Source organism: Apus apus, chromosome 6, assembly GCF_020740795.1.
Source record: "Apus apus isolate bApuApu2 chromosome 6, bApuApu2.pri.cur, whole genome shotgun sequence".
In the NCBI taxonomy this organism is placed as follows: domain Eukaryota; kingdom Metazoa; phylum Chordata; class Aves; order Apodiformes; family Apodidae; genus Apus; species Apus apus.
The window spans coordinates 34,495,573-34,513,294 of record NC_067287.1 but is presented as its reverse complement, the minus strand read 5'-3'; the positions used below and the strand labels follow the sequence as shown (position 1 = coordinate 34,513,294).

The 17,722-nt window shown below is 43.1% G+C and overlaps 2 protein-coding genes across 3 annotated transcripts; both read left to right on the top strand.

The window, feature by feature from the left end:
- Window positions 1-8: 8 nt before the first annotated feature.
- On the top strand, window positions 9-7,007 carry DUSP19 (dual specificity phosphatase 19). 2 transcript variants are annotated; one of them, XM_051624213.1, is made up of 4 exons: window positions 9-302; window positions 449-495; window positions 1,752-1,904; window positions 5,819-7,007. In XM_051624213.1, the coding sequence occupies exons 1-4, from the start codon at window positions 89-91 to the stop codon at window positions 6,038-6,040; spliced, it is 636 nt and encodes a 211-aa protein (XP_051480173.1). In that variant the 5' UTR covers window positions 9-88; the 3' UTR covers window positions 6,041-7,007. The 2 variants fall into 2 exon arrangements, with proteins under 2 accessions (XP_051480173.1, XP_051480172.1); XM_051624212.1 differs by having other exon boundaries at window positions 449-507.
- Window positions 7,008-7,670: 663 nt separating this feature from the next.
- On the top strand, window positions 7,671-16,043 carry NUP35 (nucleoporin 35). Its single transcript, XM_051624211.1, has 9 exons — window positions 7,671-7,784; window positions 8,501-8,671; window positions 9,613-9,740; window positions 11,398-11,458; window positions 12,058-12,199; window positions 12,589-12,658; window positions 12,749-12,877; window positions 14,870-15,037; window positions 15,388-16,043. The coding sequence occupies exons 1-9, from the start codon at window positions 7,751-7,753 to the stop codon at window positions 15,463-15,465; spliced, it is 981 nt and encodes a 326-aa protein (XP_051480171.1). The 5' UTR covers window positions 7,671-7,750; the 3' UTR covers window positions 15,466-16,043.
- The last annotated feature ends 1,679 nt before the right edge of the window (window positions 16,044-17,722 follow it).

The following is a 17,722-nucleotide window of genomic DNA, read 5'->3' as shown; positions in this document are numbered from 1 at the left end:
GGGCCGGGCCGGGCGGCAGCGGCGGGGCGGTGGCGGGGCGGTCGCGGGGCGGTGGCGGGGCAGCGTCGGGCCCCGGCGGGCCCCGGCCATGCAGTCCCTCGCCCAGGAGATCCGCAGCTTCTCCAGGGCCAACCTGCGGAAGCAGCGCACCCGCGTCACCACGCTGACCGGCAGAAGGATCATCGAGACGTGGCGCGGCGCCTGCCTGCAGGTGGAGGAGGAGGCGGCGGCGGCGCCCGGTTACGTGCAGGACCTCAGCGCTGACCTGCAGGTCGGCGTCGTGAAGCCCTGGTTGCTGCTGGGTGAGTGGGGCCCGGCGGGGCCTTGGCTGCCCGTGGGGCCGGGGCTGCCGCGGCGCTGGGTCGGGGCGGGGTCCGGAGCCTCCCGGGGCTGCGGTGCTGCCTGCCGGGACGGGGTGCGGGCTTCAACCGGCTGTCTTGGTCTTCAGGGTCGCAGGACGCTGCTCACGACCTGGAGACGATGAAAAAGCATAAGGTAACTTCGCACGTGAGTACAGACGCACCTGACGCCGTGCTGCTAGTGCGTGTCCTGACCTTAACTAGTCTGAGAGACTCGGTGCCTCAGGGGGCCCTACGGGAAAGCCGAGCCGGACTGTTCACAAGGGCATGTAGTGGTAGGACGAGGGTTCATGGCTTTAAACTGGAAGGGGAGAGATTTAGATGAGACGTGAGGAAGAAACTCTTCACTACGAGGGTGCTGAGACACTGGCACAGGCTGCCCAGAGGAGCTGTGGCTGCCCCATCCCTGGAAAGGTTCAACGCCAGGTTTGATCGGGCTTGGAGCAACCTGATCCAGTGGGAGGTGTTCCTGCCCATGCAGGGAGGCCTGGAAATATCTTTGAGGTACCTTCTGGCCCGAACCGTTCTATGATTCTCAAATGACTAAAAGAAAAATGTATATTGTATTGGCATTTTTATAAGGCTGCTCCATTTGCAGAGGGATGGGTATCTGCAAGAAGCTGAAATACTTCTCTTGCAAGACTAGTTCTTGTTCAAATTGTTGAACGGAACAGATTCCTGCATGTGCTTCAGTGTCAGACACTTGGCAGCCTCAGGCCTCCTTGCCTTGCGTGGACTGATGACACAAGAACAACAAAGCAGCAGCTCCAAGTCTGTCCCAAGCTTTGGTCTTTTTGCTCTTCTGTTACAGTAATGGGGTGAGAAAGCACCACCTCGGGACAGTGGTGCTTCTGCAGGACAGGGAGTGCACCAGGCTGGCAGCTGATGCCATCTTAAATGTCTCTTCACTGTAAGTTAAAAGAACCCACAACCTGGCCATAGCCTGGGCAGAGCAAAGGTGGCAGGAGACCAGAACTGATCTCACCTGCCAAGTGCACAGGTATAGTTTACTCTGAAATCCTTCTGCTCCAGTAAATGGGACTGGTAACTCAGCAGGAGGAACCTTAAGCTGATGGGTTATGGCAGGCTTGAAATTTGGGGGATTGATGGGTGGTCTGTGCTCTTATTCCTATTGCTTTCTCTTTTATTTTCCCTTTGTGCACTGACAACTCCCTTTTCTGTTGAAAGGTCCTTACTCTAGTCTGTGTCTGGCTGAGCACAGATCTTTTCATTTCCTCTTAAAAAACAGAAGAAAACATTTTAACATGCAGCAAAATTTTGCAGACAGAACATGTATGTAAAACTGAGCAGTGCAGTCGTAAAATCTGTGTACAACTAATGAACAATTCACCTTTTTTTGTTTTCCCCTCTCCCCTTTTTTTTTGGACTTAGGTGACTCATGTTCTAAATGTGGCATATGGAGTCCAAAATGCCTTCCTCGATGACTTTATATACAAGTCTATTTCTATTCTGGACCTCCCAGAAACTGACATTACCTCCTATTTCCCTGAATGTTTTGACTTCATTGAGAAAGCCAAGATTCAGGTACAGTGTATCAATAATAATGCTACTAATTATCCTGTTTAGGTGGTTTATTACCCTGTGCTTTAGAGAAATGGTTCTTTAATACAGTTGGACCAGTGGCTGACTTTAGATCAAGAGATCCCATCATAAGTCTAAATCACTATATCTGACAGAAGGAAACTTTTGTATTTTCTTTAATGTACCCATCAGGGATGTTGTTTTGGATTAGAAACAAGCCTGACAGAGCTTTTACAGATCTGTGTGGTTTGTTGGCAGCCATCTACCCTCCTGGTGCTTTTCCTTGATCATCCATTGAGGATGTAGCACGTTGAGCCACGAATCCACATACAATTGTGTCCCAAGACTGTCAGAGAGTTGAACCAGTGATTGAACTGCTAACAAAATTCTTTGGAAGACACTGCATAGGAAATGGGTGAGGGGACTCCTGGGGTTGCTTGGCTGACTTGTTTGTATCCAAGACCATCCCTGACTCCTGCTTGCTGTGTAATTGAGGACAACTATAACTTTGGGATCAAAACTGACCTGACAAGCAGGCCGCCTCACCATAGCCACCTGATTCATTATTTATGTAGATTGGGATAAAAGAAGATAGTCTTGCCCTGGCTTTCTTTGTGTGACACACTGTTCTTTCCTTCTCTCATTTATCATTGATGAGCTATGTGATACACATGGTCACTTAAGGACCTTTTCAGGGTTTCTAGTTACAGTTTCCACTTAGTTTCTAAATGAGACTTGCCATTCATAACTGCACAGGATTTCTTTCTGCCACTGGTGTTTATGTTCCAGTTAGTATTTTATGAGCTAAGGGCTTTTCCTGAAAACTGTTACAGCAATATGAATAGTTTCCTAATGGGACAGTTGGGTGACAGAGCAGGTAACTGGTGGAATAGATGTTCTCCAGGATCAGTTCATGAGGTACGTTATAGTAGTATGAGGAAAGATCTGTGGATGGATTGAATAATTTTATTTGCCTGGTCAAAATAGTGTTAAAAGAGCTTATGATAAATTGTGTCATGGAGTGCTCTTCTATTTAAATAATCACAAAGCCATACTACTCTCATTTCCTAACATGGGGGAGAGGTGTTCACTGGTGCAAGAGCATGATATATCAGAAATTACTACTAGAATGTGGTTAACTTAATGGAAGAGTATGAGAGGAGTTGAATTTGAGAATGCAAGTAAAGCTTGCACTGTTTAATAAGGCACTGCCAGCTTGTACTTGTGACAGGAGTGGCTTTCCTAGAACTGTAACTGCTCAGGTCTGTAGACACCATGGTACAAATTCTGATACGGATCAGAGCTCACCTTTTCTTCTAGGCTCCAAACTGGCAGGCAGATTTTCCATTACATGTTAGGTGACCCATGTCAGATCATAGTGCTGCGAATGAGGGAATTTTAAAAATCTTTCTGTTTAATATCTAATTATAAAACCTCTAAAATCTTGTCTTTTCAGGGAGGACATTTTAGCTTATTGGTGAACATCTCTCCCTGTGCCTCCTAAAGAGAAAGCCCTGGTACCACTGCCCAGTAGAGTGGATCCCTCAGGAGCTTTATGCTTCTTCTAAATTTATTTCCCTGGTGAGGCTTTTTGCCCACTGTGTGTAGCCAGTTTAATGACCTTTTTTCTTGATAGAAAGTGATTTTGCTTCCCTCTGTGAAAAAATGTAAAAAAACCTAACTTCATCTTGAATCTTAAGAGGTTCTTGCAAGGCCATGGAGCATTTCTGGGTCAGCAAAGGTTAGGCTGTTAAGGTCAGAGCAAGGAGTTCTTGGTAAACAGATGCATTTCATGTCTGCAATCTGTTTCTCACTTTTATTCTTTATTCACATCTAATACAAAATTAGTTAGGATTTACATGGCAAATTCATCTTTTTATAAAGAAGCAACAGACATTAGCAAGGAAAGATAAATATTTTCAGTATTAAATTTGATTTTATGTTACTGCCCATGTTCATTCATGTGCAGTAATTTTCATGTCTGTTCCATGGGTATCACTACATAATTTTTGGCACTGTACAACAGAAGAGTCATTTAAAAAAACAAAATGTAAAAGAAATGTGAAAGAGAAAAATAAAGGATGAAATGTATATGGGGAAAAAAAAAAAATCACTTTCCATGCTTATTTTTTACCCTCAATGCCACTGCTAGATATTGATGTAAATTATGTTATGTCTGAAAGAACTCCCATTAAATCAATAAGAACTACTCCAGATCTACAGTGGGTAAGCTTCAGCAGTGGCTTCATTAGCAGTGGCATAAGTATAATTTTTGATACCATAATTTTAATGGCATTATTATAAAGGAGATAGTGGATTTACAGGTCACCCACTGATACTTCCTCAGGTAGTTAAAACACATGTACAAGTCTGCTTTCACTCTGCTGTAGTCTGTGATTTCTGGTGATGAGGAAGCATGTCCCTGCCAATGGGAGAAAGGGAATGAAGATACCAATTTCCAGCAGGCAGTGCAAAGGGAATGTGAGTTCAGTTGCAAAAAAGGGGGGTGTTGTGGTTCTCTGTGCTGGGATGCAGGGACCTAGATTAAGTTCCTAGCTCTGCCATCATCTTGTTAACTTGAGCAAGTCATTCTTCTAGTTTCAGCTTGCCATTTCTTCAACAAGGGTAATAACACTCAATTTCATACTTCTTGGTCTTTTTATTTAAGCTGGAATATTTTTGGAGCAGGAACCATTTTCTGCTCTGTGTCTTTATTAATATACCAGATAATTCCAGCTCCCAGGTCTGTAACAAAAGCCATTACATTCCTGGAAGGGAACCCTGCTGCTTTTAAGGTCTTTTTTTTCCTCTGGGTAAAAAACCCATTGACTAATTTGTGCCTGTTAAGGGCAGACAGAGCATGCTGTTTATATCTAGAATCTATTTGTAAAGCCTTAAATATCTGAGCACATGGTGACATGTTTCAGTGTCTTTATTCAGAATATGGAGATGCCAGGGTCTTTTTTTGGGAAAGTGGCATTTGGCAGTTTGAATGGAGCCTTTTTCAGGTCGTAGTCTGGTGTACAAATATGCTACCAAGAAGCCTGGACCTTGCAAACGTTTCCTAAGCCCCAGTAGATTGTCTAGTTGTCTTTGTGTTAACGCACACCTGTTCCTTCTTAATGAAACTTGTAGTGTCTTTCAGTTGTCTCAGAGATTGTGTGGGAAATGTTTAAGTAGGATAAAAGCATTAATTTTATGGGTAATTCAGGGTAAGCCTGAATAACCCAAGGAGACACGTGTGAGTTTATGGGAGGTTCTGTAGTGCTGGGTTTTGCATCTTAGTCCCCATTTAAGGGACCTTTGCCAGCCCCTACAGTCGTACCAGCGGCGTGACGGGGAGGTAGAGATTTGTTGCAAATCACACGATATCTTTTCTGATTTTTCTGTTCCTATGCACGATCCTGCTTACCCAGAATCTCCACTGAAGAACGCCAGAGTACGCAAGAAGCGTACGGCTGAAACTACGAGATGTTCTAAAATCTGCCTGTGTGCCTAGCTGTTTGCTGCCTGGCTGTGTTTTTAACCTGGTAACAAGATACAGTCAAGTTCCTTTCCATATTGCAGATAAAATCTATCTTAAAATTGGCACCCAATTAGATAGGGATCTTACTGTCCCAGATGTCTATGATTTGGTTTTCACATGAGGGGGCTGCTGCAGGGTCTTGGGGAAAGGGATGGGAATGGTTTTGAGTTCTAAACTATGATTAGGTTTGAATTAATTATTAAGTGGCTTCGGTTAGAAAAATAACTTCAATTTTGGGTTTACATGTCTGTGTTTGGAGTTGCTTATATGTGTAAATATTCGCTGTGGGGCAAGGAGTTGTTAGTAAGTCTTAATAGATTTTCATATAAAGTTTCTGGTACTTGTTGCTATCTGTCTGCTAACTGTAAGATGTTTCATTTGATTCTTGAAGGATGGTGTCGTTCTGGTGCACTGTAATGCAGGAGTCTCCCGTGCAGCTGCAATAGTCATCGGTTTTTTAATGAATTCAGAAAGACTGAGTTTTGCTAGAGCCTATTCCTTGGTGAAAAATGCAAGGCCCGCAGCTTGTCCGAATCCTGGCTTCGTGGAGCAGCTTCACAAGTACCAAGAACAGAATATAAAGGCAAACGGAAGCATAAATGATCACGACTGATCAAAAGCGAGAAGTGAAACAGTCCATTTTGGCTAGACAATAAGAGATGTTGGATGTACTTTCATCTCTCATTTTGCAGTCCCCTCTCACATGTGCATTTTTAAGTCTTTCTCTACACATTTCCTTTTCTGACTCCCCTTCGACCCTCTTTTTTGCATGTAGTCTAAAGGCCAAATGCTATTCTGTTCACTTCAGAACTGATTTTTCCCAAGAATAAGCTCTTCCTAGAGCACTAATAAAAGAAAGTTAAATTTTCCTTGCAATATTAGGAAAGAAATAGAAATTTATTTTTAATATAATTTTCAGAGAATGCAGGCAATAAAGGAAATAAAATAACTGAGTTAAAATGACCTGTTTAATACTAAATCAAATCTTTATGCATTCTAGTTGGTTGTAAAATCAAGGTAATAAAATGATAATGTAATAAAGTACCTTGATACTGGATTTTAAATTTATGTTGCAACGAAAGAGGATTTTATTGCATTTTGTGGGCTAGCCAGCCATCGTGTATTTTTGGAAACTAAAGTAGATGGTCTTTTGATGGAAGTAAAAAGGTATAGGATGCTGTAATGCTTCATTTCCTTCTACCATTTCTTATCTAGTAGTGATTTGAAGTGCTTTAATGCTCTTTTGAAAGTGCTGGAACCAGGCTGTCAGGATTTTTTGGTAGGTCATTTTGGTGCAAAAAATGTTTATGACAACCTGTCTCTGACTCACTCTTACTGCCTTCTCTTTGCTTTCGGTCCTTATTTGCTGTCCTCTCACTCCACGTCGTGTATAAAGAACAGACTTTATAGGATAGGCCACCTTGACAGATGGAGTAACCGTACTGAGATGCACGTTAAGAAATCAAGCAGAACGCTGTAAAGGATTTTATTAGTGTATTTTTTGTGGCCTTCACACCAGTTCTAAATTGTTTGATACACTAAGATGCAACGAAATAAAAAGAGCACTGTGTTTGGATAAATGTTGTGCTAAAGTGATGCGAAAAGTTGGGTTTCTGATACAATATTCTCTCCTCGCACCACTGGTGTGAACTGTAACATGTCCTTGCGTGTGACAACACTGTCTTCTTCTCAGTGTCCTTGCTGGTGCAAGCTTTGGGTTACACCCACACCCCCCCGACAGCTGTTTTGTTGTCATAATGTCTCCCTTTCCACGGGAGAGCTGGTGATGGTGTCCCCACTTCAGATGTGGGGGGCCCGGGGACGCCTTGCAAACGGCTCATGGCCCTTTTCCCGGGCGGCTCAGCTCTCACAGCTCACCTCAAGGGCAGCCCAGTTCTTAGACGTAATCCAGGACACGCGCTTGTAACGGGAACCGCAGCTCTTCACAAGTCGTGCGTGTCACGACGATCATCACCCCTCACGCAGGGACGAGCCCCGGGCTGGCGGGGGCAGCAAGACCCCGGCCCCTCCCGAGGAGCCGGCCGCGGCTGCCCAGGGAAGCTGCGGCTGCCGCCTCCCTCCGGGTGTTGAAGGCAGGTGGGATGGGGCTCGGAGCAACCCGATTTGCGGGAGGGGGCCCTGCCCGTGCAGGGGGGGGGGTGGGAACCGGCTGCGCTTGAAAGGCCTAGACCGACCGCAGCGCGCGGCCCCGCCCGGCAAGATGGCGGGCGGCTCGGAAGTGACGGCGGCGGGAGGAAGTCCCGTCCGGTTTGAAAGCGCCCGGGGGAGCGGCTGCCGCTCCTTGCCCGCTGCCCGCGCCGCCATGGCCGCCTTCGCCACGGACCCGCCGGCCGCAGGTGAGCGGGGCTGCCGGGCCTCCCGCCTCGGGCTGGGCCCGGCCCGGCCCGGCCGCGGCGGGGCCGTTGGGCGCGCGCGGGGCCGTTGGGCGCGCGAGGCGGCGGGGCCCGGCCGTGCCCGCCCGGCGGGCTGAGGGGAGCGGGGCCGGGCCCTGCCGCGGGAGCCCGGGCACCGCCGGGCGGAGGTGTGGGTGGCGGGGAGGGCCCGGCCGCAGGGGCTCCTTCCTCGGCGGGAAAGGGCAATGGGCCGGGGGGGCGGCAGCCGCGCCTCTGGAGCCCCCCGAAGCCCCGGGGCAGCTGCGGGCTGCGGCGGCAGGGCCGCGGGGAGGGTGGCGATGGGCCTGGCCTGCTGTGGGCAAGCCCGTTCCCCAGGCCGGGGCGGGCAGCCGGCTGGCCCGGGGAGGAGAAGCCAGCCTCGGCGTGGTTCCTTTTGCGGGGCGAACGCCTTTAAAACCACCCCGACCTCAACGCTGCTCACAAAATCAGCAATCGAGCTGTAACCAAAGGGTTAAGCGTGAGGTCTCTGCGTGGTGGTATTTCTAGTTACAGAAATGTAAGGCTGGGATCAACTGGTTGCTTGGAAAATACAATAGAACCGGCTTAGTCACTTACTAGTACTTCACGCTTCTTTAATCGAACCACTAATTAAGTCACGGGGAAGAGGCTCGGTCATGTGGCATCGTCCGTGTTTTTAAATGTTCTTTTCATTACCACAGGAGCCGAGCCAATGACTCTTGGCTCCCCCACATCCCCAAAACCAGGCGCTAGCGCTCAGTTTCTTCCTGGGTTCCTGATGGGCGATTTACCTGCGCCGGTGACGCCGCAGCCACGGGCTTTAAGTGGCCCTTCGGTTGGTGTCGTGGAAATGAGGTCTCCACTACTTGCAGGTCAGAATTTGTTACTGCTGAAAAATTGTCCTGAGAGTAAAAATTTGGTTTGCCTTACTGATCCGCATGACTACTGCAGACTTGAGTTCCTGTAATTTTATAACTTGCTATAAATGAGCTCAAGGTTGCTTTTACAGGGAAGTTAACATGAACCTCTTCTGATACCAAGTCAATTTCAACAGCTCTTTACAAGGCGATTGCATATACAGGCATGAGTGTTTTCACTGAATTTGAAATCGACTTGAAACAGACATCTGCTGGCAAGCTAAATAAAACTTTTGCAAGCTGCTGATTTCTTTTCAGTGATGTCTGAAAAGCCACAGGTAGCCAGACTTCTCAATTAGTATGTAGTGGTCGGTTTTATAGCTTTGATGCCTGATATAATTAGGCTGGAGCAGTGAATTTTCCTAACTGTAGATGCTCATCTCTTTTCATCCACTGGTTTGATCCAGATAGAAAAAATCCTTACCCTTGTTTTCAAGGTGGTGATAGAGTATGTCTGTTTTCTGCTCTGAGAGGGTTGAGTTATTTACAACTTCATTGATTAATTGCATGTAATAGGTGATCTTTGCTGTTGTATTAAATCAGTTGGTGTAATTGGAATAAGTAATGGTGTTAGTGTGCTAGTCATTTGAGGGTTAAAGTACTGCAAGATAATTTTAGATTTTCTTTTCTTTCACTTACCAGTAGAATGATGTTTAAGGGTCCCTTCCAATGTGATATATTCTGTGATTGGTCTGTTAGTCTCCTGCTTCTTGCTCTTTTCCCTTATCCCTCTGATCACCTCCACGTACAAACCCCTGAGGAAAATATTTATGAAATGGAAAACAGTCATGTGAATTTCACCTAGTGGTTTTTAAAAGGGGTTATTGTAGCTGCAAAGCATTGATAATAGACAGGGGGGACGCAGTGAGATCTCCCATTGTTCTTTTTAATTGCAGGAGGATCTCCCCCACAACCAGTAGTCCCTACACATAAAGATAAAAGTGGGGCTCCACCGGTTAGAAGCATATATGATGAATTATCTAGTCCTGGCCTCGGATCAACACCTCTAACCTCAAGAAGACCAGTAAGTGGCTTAGATACTGGCTTATTCTTCACAAAAGATCACAGAATTGTTTTAGTTGGAAAAGACCTTTAAGATCATCAAGACCAACTGTTAACACAGTGCTGCCAAGTCCACCACTGAACCATCTCCCTCAGCACCACATCTATTCATCTTTTAACTACCTCCAGGGATAGTGACTTCACCACTGCCCTGGGCAGTGTGTTCCACTGCCTGACAACCCTTTCAGTGAATAATTTTTTCTTAATATCCAATATAAACATCCCCTGCTGCAGTTTGAGGCCATTTCCTGTAGTTCACCTTCTTGTAAATTTGTTGGGCTGCTGATTGCCAGAAAGGTCCAAATATGTGTTTTCTTTTAGCGGGCAATAGAGGCACTTCGTGAAAAAGGAGGAATTTTATGCTGAGTAGAACATCTAATCGAAATTCAGGCAGGGACATGGGGTCTATTTTGAAAGAATAATAGTAAACTTTCTAGAAGGTCTTTCTAATAATAAGCACAACTGTTTACCTCAGCTGAGCAGTCAAGCGTTAGTGGGTTATTTTTCAGTGAGCATCATTCTTTTGATGGAAGGAGGCAGCCTTTCCCTATGCGAGTAGGGTTTTTTCGAGTGTTGCCTTCTGAAATGTTTAGTTTGCAAGTTCAAATTCTCTGTGAAGGACAGAATCCAAAACTGTCTTAAAAGACAGGATATTTGCTAAAAAAACCCAGCGTGTCTGTTGGAATGCATGTTGCTAGGTCTGCAGGTGCTCTAATTTGTTTGGTCTTGTATCTACTGAATGCCACAATTCAGGGTAAAAATACACTACAGTTGTTTTGGATATTGAAATCCTTCTGTCTTAAAAAGAAAATAACTACTAGCAGCTAAAAATCTTAAGTATACTTTCCTTCAGTTTGGTCGCACTAAGTAGTTGAGAGGGACAGTAAGTCTGGTGAAAAGGAATACAAGTGAGGGATGTGCTCCCTTCATTTCTAAGCCCTTCAGACACTGAAAATCAGATGCTAGTAGCTTAGGATACTGACATCCTTTCCATCAGGATTCACCTGACTGTGTGAATTACTATACTACAGCAATAGTGCAATGCCTATTTTGATAAAAGTTAGACTAGAAGGTTTGTGAGTCTTGATACCTAAAGCTACTTGGTTTCACAAAGCATGTGTGATTGGTGTTAGGTAGCAGATGTTTCAGTTCCTATGACAAAAACCTCGACTTAAGCCTGAATAAACTGTCTTTTTGTTTACCAGTAGCTCTGTCTTGCTAGATGATAAAATGCTGTAGGCAGACCCTCAATCCTGTGTTTGTGGTGCTTCTTTTCTGGGGTTTGCTTTACACTCAGATACCGTCTCTGATACTTGCATTTAAGCCTCTGAGCAGGAAAGTTAACTGCATTATTTTTTTTGGCTTAATAATCCAAAATATAGTAGCTGAGCACTACTGGATGTCTGAGCTATTGTCTGCTAGGCTGTGAAAACATTGTCCAATAACTTTTAATAACTTTGTATTAAATATACATGTAAATATCTGTCCTTACTCTTAAAAGTTAGGAGTAACTTAAGGCAGTTGATTGTCTTACTGGATGGTTAAGTTAGCTGAAAATGATCTCTTCTAATCTGAGAAATGTACCTGTAAAAATGACGTGTTACTTTATGTTGATGCAGGCCAGCTTTTCTTTAACACAGAGCCCACTGGTTGGAACTATGCCATCAACTCCTGGAACAGGTAAATATCCTGTCAAAACGTTAACTTTCTTTCTTACAGCTTTCCTTAATACACAAACAGCACTATGCAAGCTGCATTATCTCCTTGCTCATTTGTCAAGGAATGTACATGTTTGTTTACTAGCTTTTCAAAAGGTATGTGGATGTGAATCGGAATGCTTTTCCACTCTGTGACTGAATTTCAATCAACTTTACTCCTTATTCAGAGTTTGTTGTTGAACTGAGCACAGAGGTGACTGGAGTTGGGTAAAGCAGCTGAGATGAATGGGTCGCCTTCCATCTTCATAAGGCTTCCCATCTTATGTATGGCTTCTTGCAAAGCTTAATTGCACTGTCACGTTCCTGTTTGGCTTCTGTATTAAGCTGCTGGTGTTGAGCGGTTGAGCAGAAAACTAGGTTGCTAATCATAAAACTTACTAGCATGCTGGCAGTTGTGAAGTTGGAATTGATTTACTCTTTGTGTCTGCAAGTAGATCTCCATCAGACTCTTCCATATACAAGAGAAATGCTTGATACTGAATTTATTCTTTTAGTGTAGGCTCTTAAGCTGATCTCTGTTGTGAAAGTAAGTTGTTAAACAATGTAATTTGAATTTTACAGCTTCAGCTATGTTCAGTCCTGCAAGTATTGGGCAGCCTAGGAAGACTACTCTATCTCCTGCTCAGCTAGATCCTTTTTATACTCAGGGTGAGTCCCTGACTTCAGAAGATCAACTTGATGACACATGGGTAACTGTGTTTGGGTGAGTTGATTTTCAAAGTATTACAAAAAACAAGGGTGAAGTCTTCAGCATATGGGAAGAACTACTTGGGCATTGCTGATGTCTGGCATTGCTAGGTTCTACAGGAAATACAATCGTGCTCAAAGCCAGAAAATACTTATGTTTTAGTGGAGCACCTTAACTTAAGCTACATGTTAATTTTCTCAAGTTAGAATGAGATAGCTGTTCCACCAGTGAGGTATGTGGTGAGATAAAAGTGCCTAGAACATAATATTTCTCAAGTCACTGATTCTAAAATGACAATGACACATTGTTGTTTTTTGGATTTCTAAATCCCCTTCAAAACATGGTATTTTAACACCAGAATTATTCAACTACTTGTTATTTTTTGAGTCTTTTTTGTCTTTCAGATTTCCTCAAGCATCAGCTTCGTATATTCTTCTACAGTTTGCTCAGTATGGAAACATATTAAAGCATGTGGTATGTCTTAGTTTGAGACTTAGTTCTGAAAACATTCTGGTTTGTTCTTTAAAAGCCTAAATTTGACAGTTTTCCTTTAATCCCATTCAGATGTCCAACACAGGAAACTGGATGCATATTCGGTATCAGTCGAAGCTTCAAGCCCGGAAAGCCTTAAGCAAAGATGGAAGAATTTTTGGTGAATCTATCATGATTGGTGTCAAGCCATGTATTGATAAAGTAAGTGGCTTTTATTTAAATATAATGCACTCTGGAATCCCCTTTATTTTCCCTGACGTCTATTTTTTAATTACACAGCATAGGTAGTTCAGTTATATAGGTAGTGTCTGTTAGACCATAGGTGAGTTTTTCTTCGGTATTTGACAAAATTTCCTGCTGAGAAGGATCATTATAGGAAGTCTCTTCACTCCTTGGAAGCTGCAACGCACAGAATTATATTGCTGTACAAGATGAAGTGAAACCATAACAGGAGTCAATTGAGATACAAGTTTCCCCGACTGAAATATGTGGCATCTAGGTGCTGTGATAGATACCTGCTGGCAGATGGAGGCTGTTACTACTCCTAGTTATCCCTCTTTTTAATGTGACTGTATCTGATTCTGGCATTGCTGTTTATTTTAGTACATCAGTCTGAAAATTTGTTAGCAAGGTAGTCCTGGTTCTGTGCTCCCAGCTGCATCCACCAAAACCTGTCCTTGTCTTGTCAGTATTGGTTGGGGTAGGCGTGGTTGTATTTCATACTAGTTTTATCCTCAGCTATTAGTTTCTAGGCATTGATGGTGCCCTCACCATTAATTCTTGCAGCACTCGGCATTGGCTACTTACTGTACATTAGCTTAAGCAAATGTCAGTCATTCTTTACTAGTTCACAGGTTATTTTTTTGGTGTCCTCTAAGGGTAAGTCTTGTTGCTAAAGAGTAATGCAGGCTTTCAAATGTAAACCATTGTGAGAAGGGAGCCACAGAAATTGGGCTTGCAACTCCTTCAGTTTTTATTAGTTGGAAACATTTCTTACACTGATTGAAGGTCAGGAACAAATGTACTTCAGTACCCTTTTCGTCTATGGGTGTCTGGTGGTAGGCCTTCCAGTCTCTTCTAACCTTATTGAATGTTTTGGTGTCCAGTTTCTATCAATTGCCTCTTAAGATGGAACACTAGAAGTGATGATCTAAGACATGTGTCAGACATCTGATCTTGGTTGCTTTTGAGTTTTCATTGTGCCTTTTGTGGATAGTGTCCACTTTCAAATAGCAGTAAAGAAATCATTAACCTGTATTTTTGGAGGTAAGAGATTTCTAGAGACTAACCCATTGAGGGTTTGGCATTAGCCTGTACAACTCTTCCTTGCAATAGCAAACTGGATGTGAGGGAATTGATATCAGTGCTTAGGTTTCTGATTTAAAAGTAGCGGTTAGTTCTCCAGATTGCCTTTGTGCTGAGCAGAGTCAGCTGCCACCCACACTGGACACCAGTGCTATCCTGTGTTTTGAATAGCTGTCTTCTGCCAGATTTACTGCTGAATTTCTGTTGTCTTCAGGCTAGTTGACTGCTTTGCTCCACTGAGTCTAAATGTAGCAAATAGGGTCTCCAGAGGTTGGTTGTCATTTCCCGTCTTGTTTTCTGGGGTCTTGTGGAACTTGTGGTTCCCATCAAATGACTTGCTGCCTCTTCCAGTCTACCTGCATTCCTTTATAAACCTAAGCCTAAAAAAATGGAGCCTTTAGACTCCTTTTGTACCATTTGCTAAGGGGACTGAGCAAAACTCCTTGGTAAGCTGAATTTTAGCAGAAAGCTGCAAGTTGGTAAAGGCCTGGAGACTGTCCTACATGGATCAGGTCAGATATTTTGCAAGTATTTAAGAAGGGCATTATGCTACTTAGGTTCCATAGGGCCTGAAAAAAAAACTTTAAGGCTGCTGCAGTGTTTCTAACTTGGCTGAAATATAGTACATACAGCAAAGAGACTAGAAGCTTACACTTCTTTTTCAATAGCCTAATCTGACAAACAAGTAATTGCAGTGAGGAAAATGGTTGCTGGTGTGAACTCGTGGGATCTGAACTCACAGGCACAGTTAACCTGTGTTCTTTGCTTCCTTTGAAATATGAATATATTTTATCAAACCATCCTAGATACTAGATGATTCTAAATAATAATGATTGAAATACTGTTTTTCACTATTTGTTTACGTGATATTAACCCTCTTTTTTTAAGAGTGTCATGGAAAACTTTGAAAGAAGCTCTACATCCTCAATGTCTTCAGTTTTCACTCCACCTACAAAGTCTGTCAGCACACCAGTACAACCTGCAAATAATACCACAAGGATTTCTACAATGAGACCACTTGCAACAGCGTATAAAGCTTCCAGTAGTGACTATCAGGTATTTTGTCGGAAATGGAAGCATGTGTTTCTTTGTGTTAAGTCCCCTTAGGTGTATGAGGCTCTATACACATTGACTTCAATGTGACCTTAGCCTTTATCATCTCCTGTTGTGTCTTTAAAGGTGTGGTTTGCATGCAGCCTCAGTCTATTCAGTCTCTAAAATAAAAAAATAAAACCTAATGGATCGATGACTTGTCACCTGAGGTTAAGGTCTTGTTTTGAATATCTTCTAACTATATTTTGTCAAAATATAGTAGCACTTAAGAAATGAAAGAAACTATTTAAAGAAGTGTGTTGGCTGATTCTCTTTATTTTCTTTCTTCCTCCCCCTCCCCCTCTGTCTTCTAGGTTGTTTCTGACAGACAGACTCCTAGGAAAGATGAAAGTATTGTATCTAAAGCAATGGAATATGTGTTTGGCTGGTAATATACAAGAGGAAGTAACACACTAAGTTGGTCAGGGTCTGAAATATGCTACTGGCATCTGTGGTTAGTTGTATAACTGCTGGTGACAGCGTTTTAACTTCCATCTCACCTGTTATGCCTTCAGTCAATTCAGCAGACATGTAGCTTGCACTTTAAATGATGACAATGTACACACGGTTTTAAAAACTGAGTAAGTGTAAATATAAGTGCTTTTTTCCCCCATTTGTGCTCTGATTGCATGTTTGTATAAAAAATACCAGTACTGACTTGTCCTCTGTAATTACTTTCTGTGAATTACTTCCCTGTAAGTTGGAGGTGTTTTAAATGGCAGCTTTATTTGCTGATGTTTTAATTTTGTTTGTTGTTGTTGTTTTCTGGGAAGATGATAGGCTACTTGCAGGAAGAACACTATGCACAGCTGGCTCCCAGGGACAGGGACTATACTTAGAATATGGGATTCTAATGTTTTTATTAGGATTCATTGCTGTTCTGTAATTAACCTCTGGTATCATGTTCTGAAGGTCGTAGCAATCTCTTAACTCTTGGTTTTATAAATAAAGCTAAGTAAAGTTTTTCTTAGGTTGTTCTTTAAACATGTATGACTTCTGTTAAGAAAAACTACTTGCAGTACTCTTAACTGGTAAGTATAATGCTGCCTAATGCTTAAGCGTTACCAGTAAGAGCAGATGGAGTTGATTTTTTTCCTGAAGTTGCACCAACCAGCATTCCAAATAGCTAATGTTTAAATGTTGTCTCCGTGGGTATTTTATAGCAGTGTGCACTTAACAGGTAAGAAACATAGCTTTCTAAGCTATAAAATTTTGAGTTGAAACAGCTGAGTAGAAAAAAAGAAAAGCTACCAGAGCTGCTTTCATTTTGAGACTCCTCCAAGAAATGTTCTCTGAAGTTACTGGCTGAGTGGTGGTTTTTTTAAATTCCCCTCTTGAAGCGTTCTTTTACAAGTAAGCCTCTTATGTCATCTTTTGTGTCATGTAAGATCATAGTCTTCAAGATAAAGGTCTCTTTCATCTGGGAAGAGAGCAATTTTGTCTGTAATACTTAGGAAACTACAAGAAGCATTATTTATTTGATTTTGTGGCTGTGCTAGTGGGGGTCAACATGAGCATTTTAGCTTGGGTCAGTGCTGTGTTGTTCAGGTGAATATCCAAGCACACCCATTTCTGTGTTTTGCTTCACAGTGTGCTGTGGTCTCAAAGGTCATCTGCACTTCTTTGATTAAAATATTAGTCCAGGAGCTGCCTACCGTTACTCATGTGCTAATGAGCATCTAGTGTACAGCACTGAGCTAGGGATAATCCTCAGTAAAATCCCCAAAGCACTTAGTGAGTAGTTGTGTTTCTACCTCAGGGTACTTTGTGCTTCCTTGTATGCTTGACAAGTAACTTGCCTGCAGGCAGATGCAGAGGATCTTGAGGTGTTTTATTGTATTTGCTGCTTGATTCTTTGAAATATCAGTTTCTACTCGTTCATTTGCTTTTCATTGAGGGGAGCTGCTCAAACCTAGTTAATATCTGAGTGTGTTTTTCTCAGAATCTGTCTTGGTGAAAAACGTCATGCAGAAGACTTCAGAAGTATAAGTGTTCAGCTGCATTATTGTTTTGCTAATTGCTTTGCAAAATACACTTCTGGACCACTTCAACTTGAGATGATGTGTACAGGATTTACTTGAACTAAGTGATGAAGAAAAAGATGGAACTCGGGTCACACCTAGGTCTGAAGCTCAGTACCTAAGGAAGGAGTTGGAGCCCAGGTCAGTAGTTTGGCTGACCTATTTTACCAATAAGTGCCAGGTGGAAAACTGCCAAGTTGTTTATTTTTTCCCAGCTGCTCGTGTTAATCTTTTGTTTCTTGTAGCTCTGGGAATGATTTTGCTAATAGGTCATTGCAGCTTTCTGTGGAGTAAAACCAATTGGGAGTTGCATGATGTTGTTTACTTAGCTCTGGAGGTAATAAATAGTAGAAGAAAGTTTGGAACATAGAAATGTGTGTACTTCTGGATAGGATCAGTAGGAAACTATCTCCATATGGCTTCTGTGGGCAAGACTTAGTGTGTTGTGCTAGTGTCAGGCACTACTTAAACCCTGGTATCGGTGCTGTGTGCTTACAGAGTATGAGAACATCACAGACCCACGCTGCACAGCTTTGTTGCCATGTGTTCCTGACAATACTCTTAGTAATCAGATGGGTGTACAGGGGCCCTGTGTAAAAGAGCAGAGGATGTTAAGGGGTACATGTGC

Coding starts and splice junctions, on each gene's coding strand:
- DUSP19 (XM_051624212.1), top strand. CDS start 89: ATGCAGTCCCTCGCCCAGGAGATCCGCAGCTTCTCCAGGGCCAACCTG. Junction 303..448: donor GAAGCCCTGGTTGCTGCTGG/GTGAGTGGGGCC, acceptor CTTGGTCTTCAG/GGTCGCAGGACGCTGCTCAC. Junction 1,905..5,818: donor TTGAGAAAGCCAAGATTCAG/GTACAGTGTATC, acceptor TGATTCTTGAAG/GATGGTGTCGTTCTGGTGCA.
- NUP35 (XM_051624211.1), top strand. CDS start 7,751: ATGGCCGCCTTCGCCACGGACCCGCCGGCCGCAG. Junction 8,672..9,612: donor GAGGTCTCCACTACTTGCAG/GTCAGAATTTGT, acceptor TTTTAATTGCAG/GAGGATCTCCCCCACAACCA. Junction 12,200..12,588: donor ACATGGGTAACTGTGTTTGG/GTGAGTTGATTT, acceptor TTTGTCTTTCAG/ATTTCCTCAAGCATCAGCTT.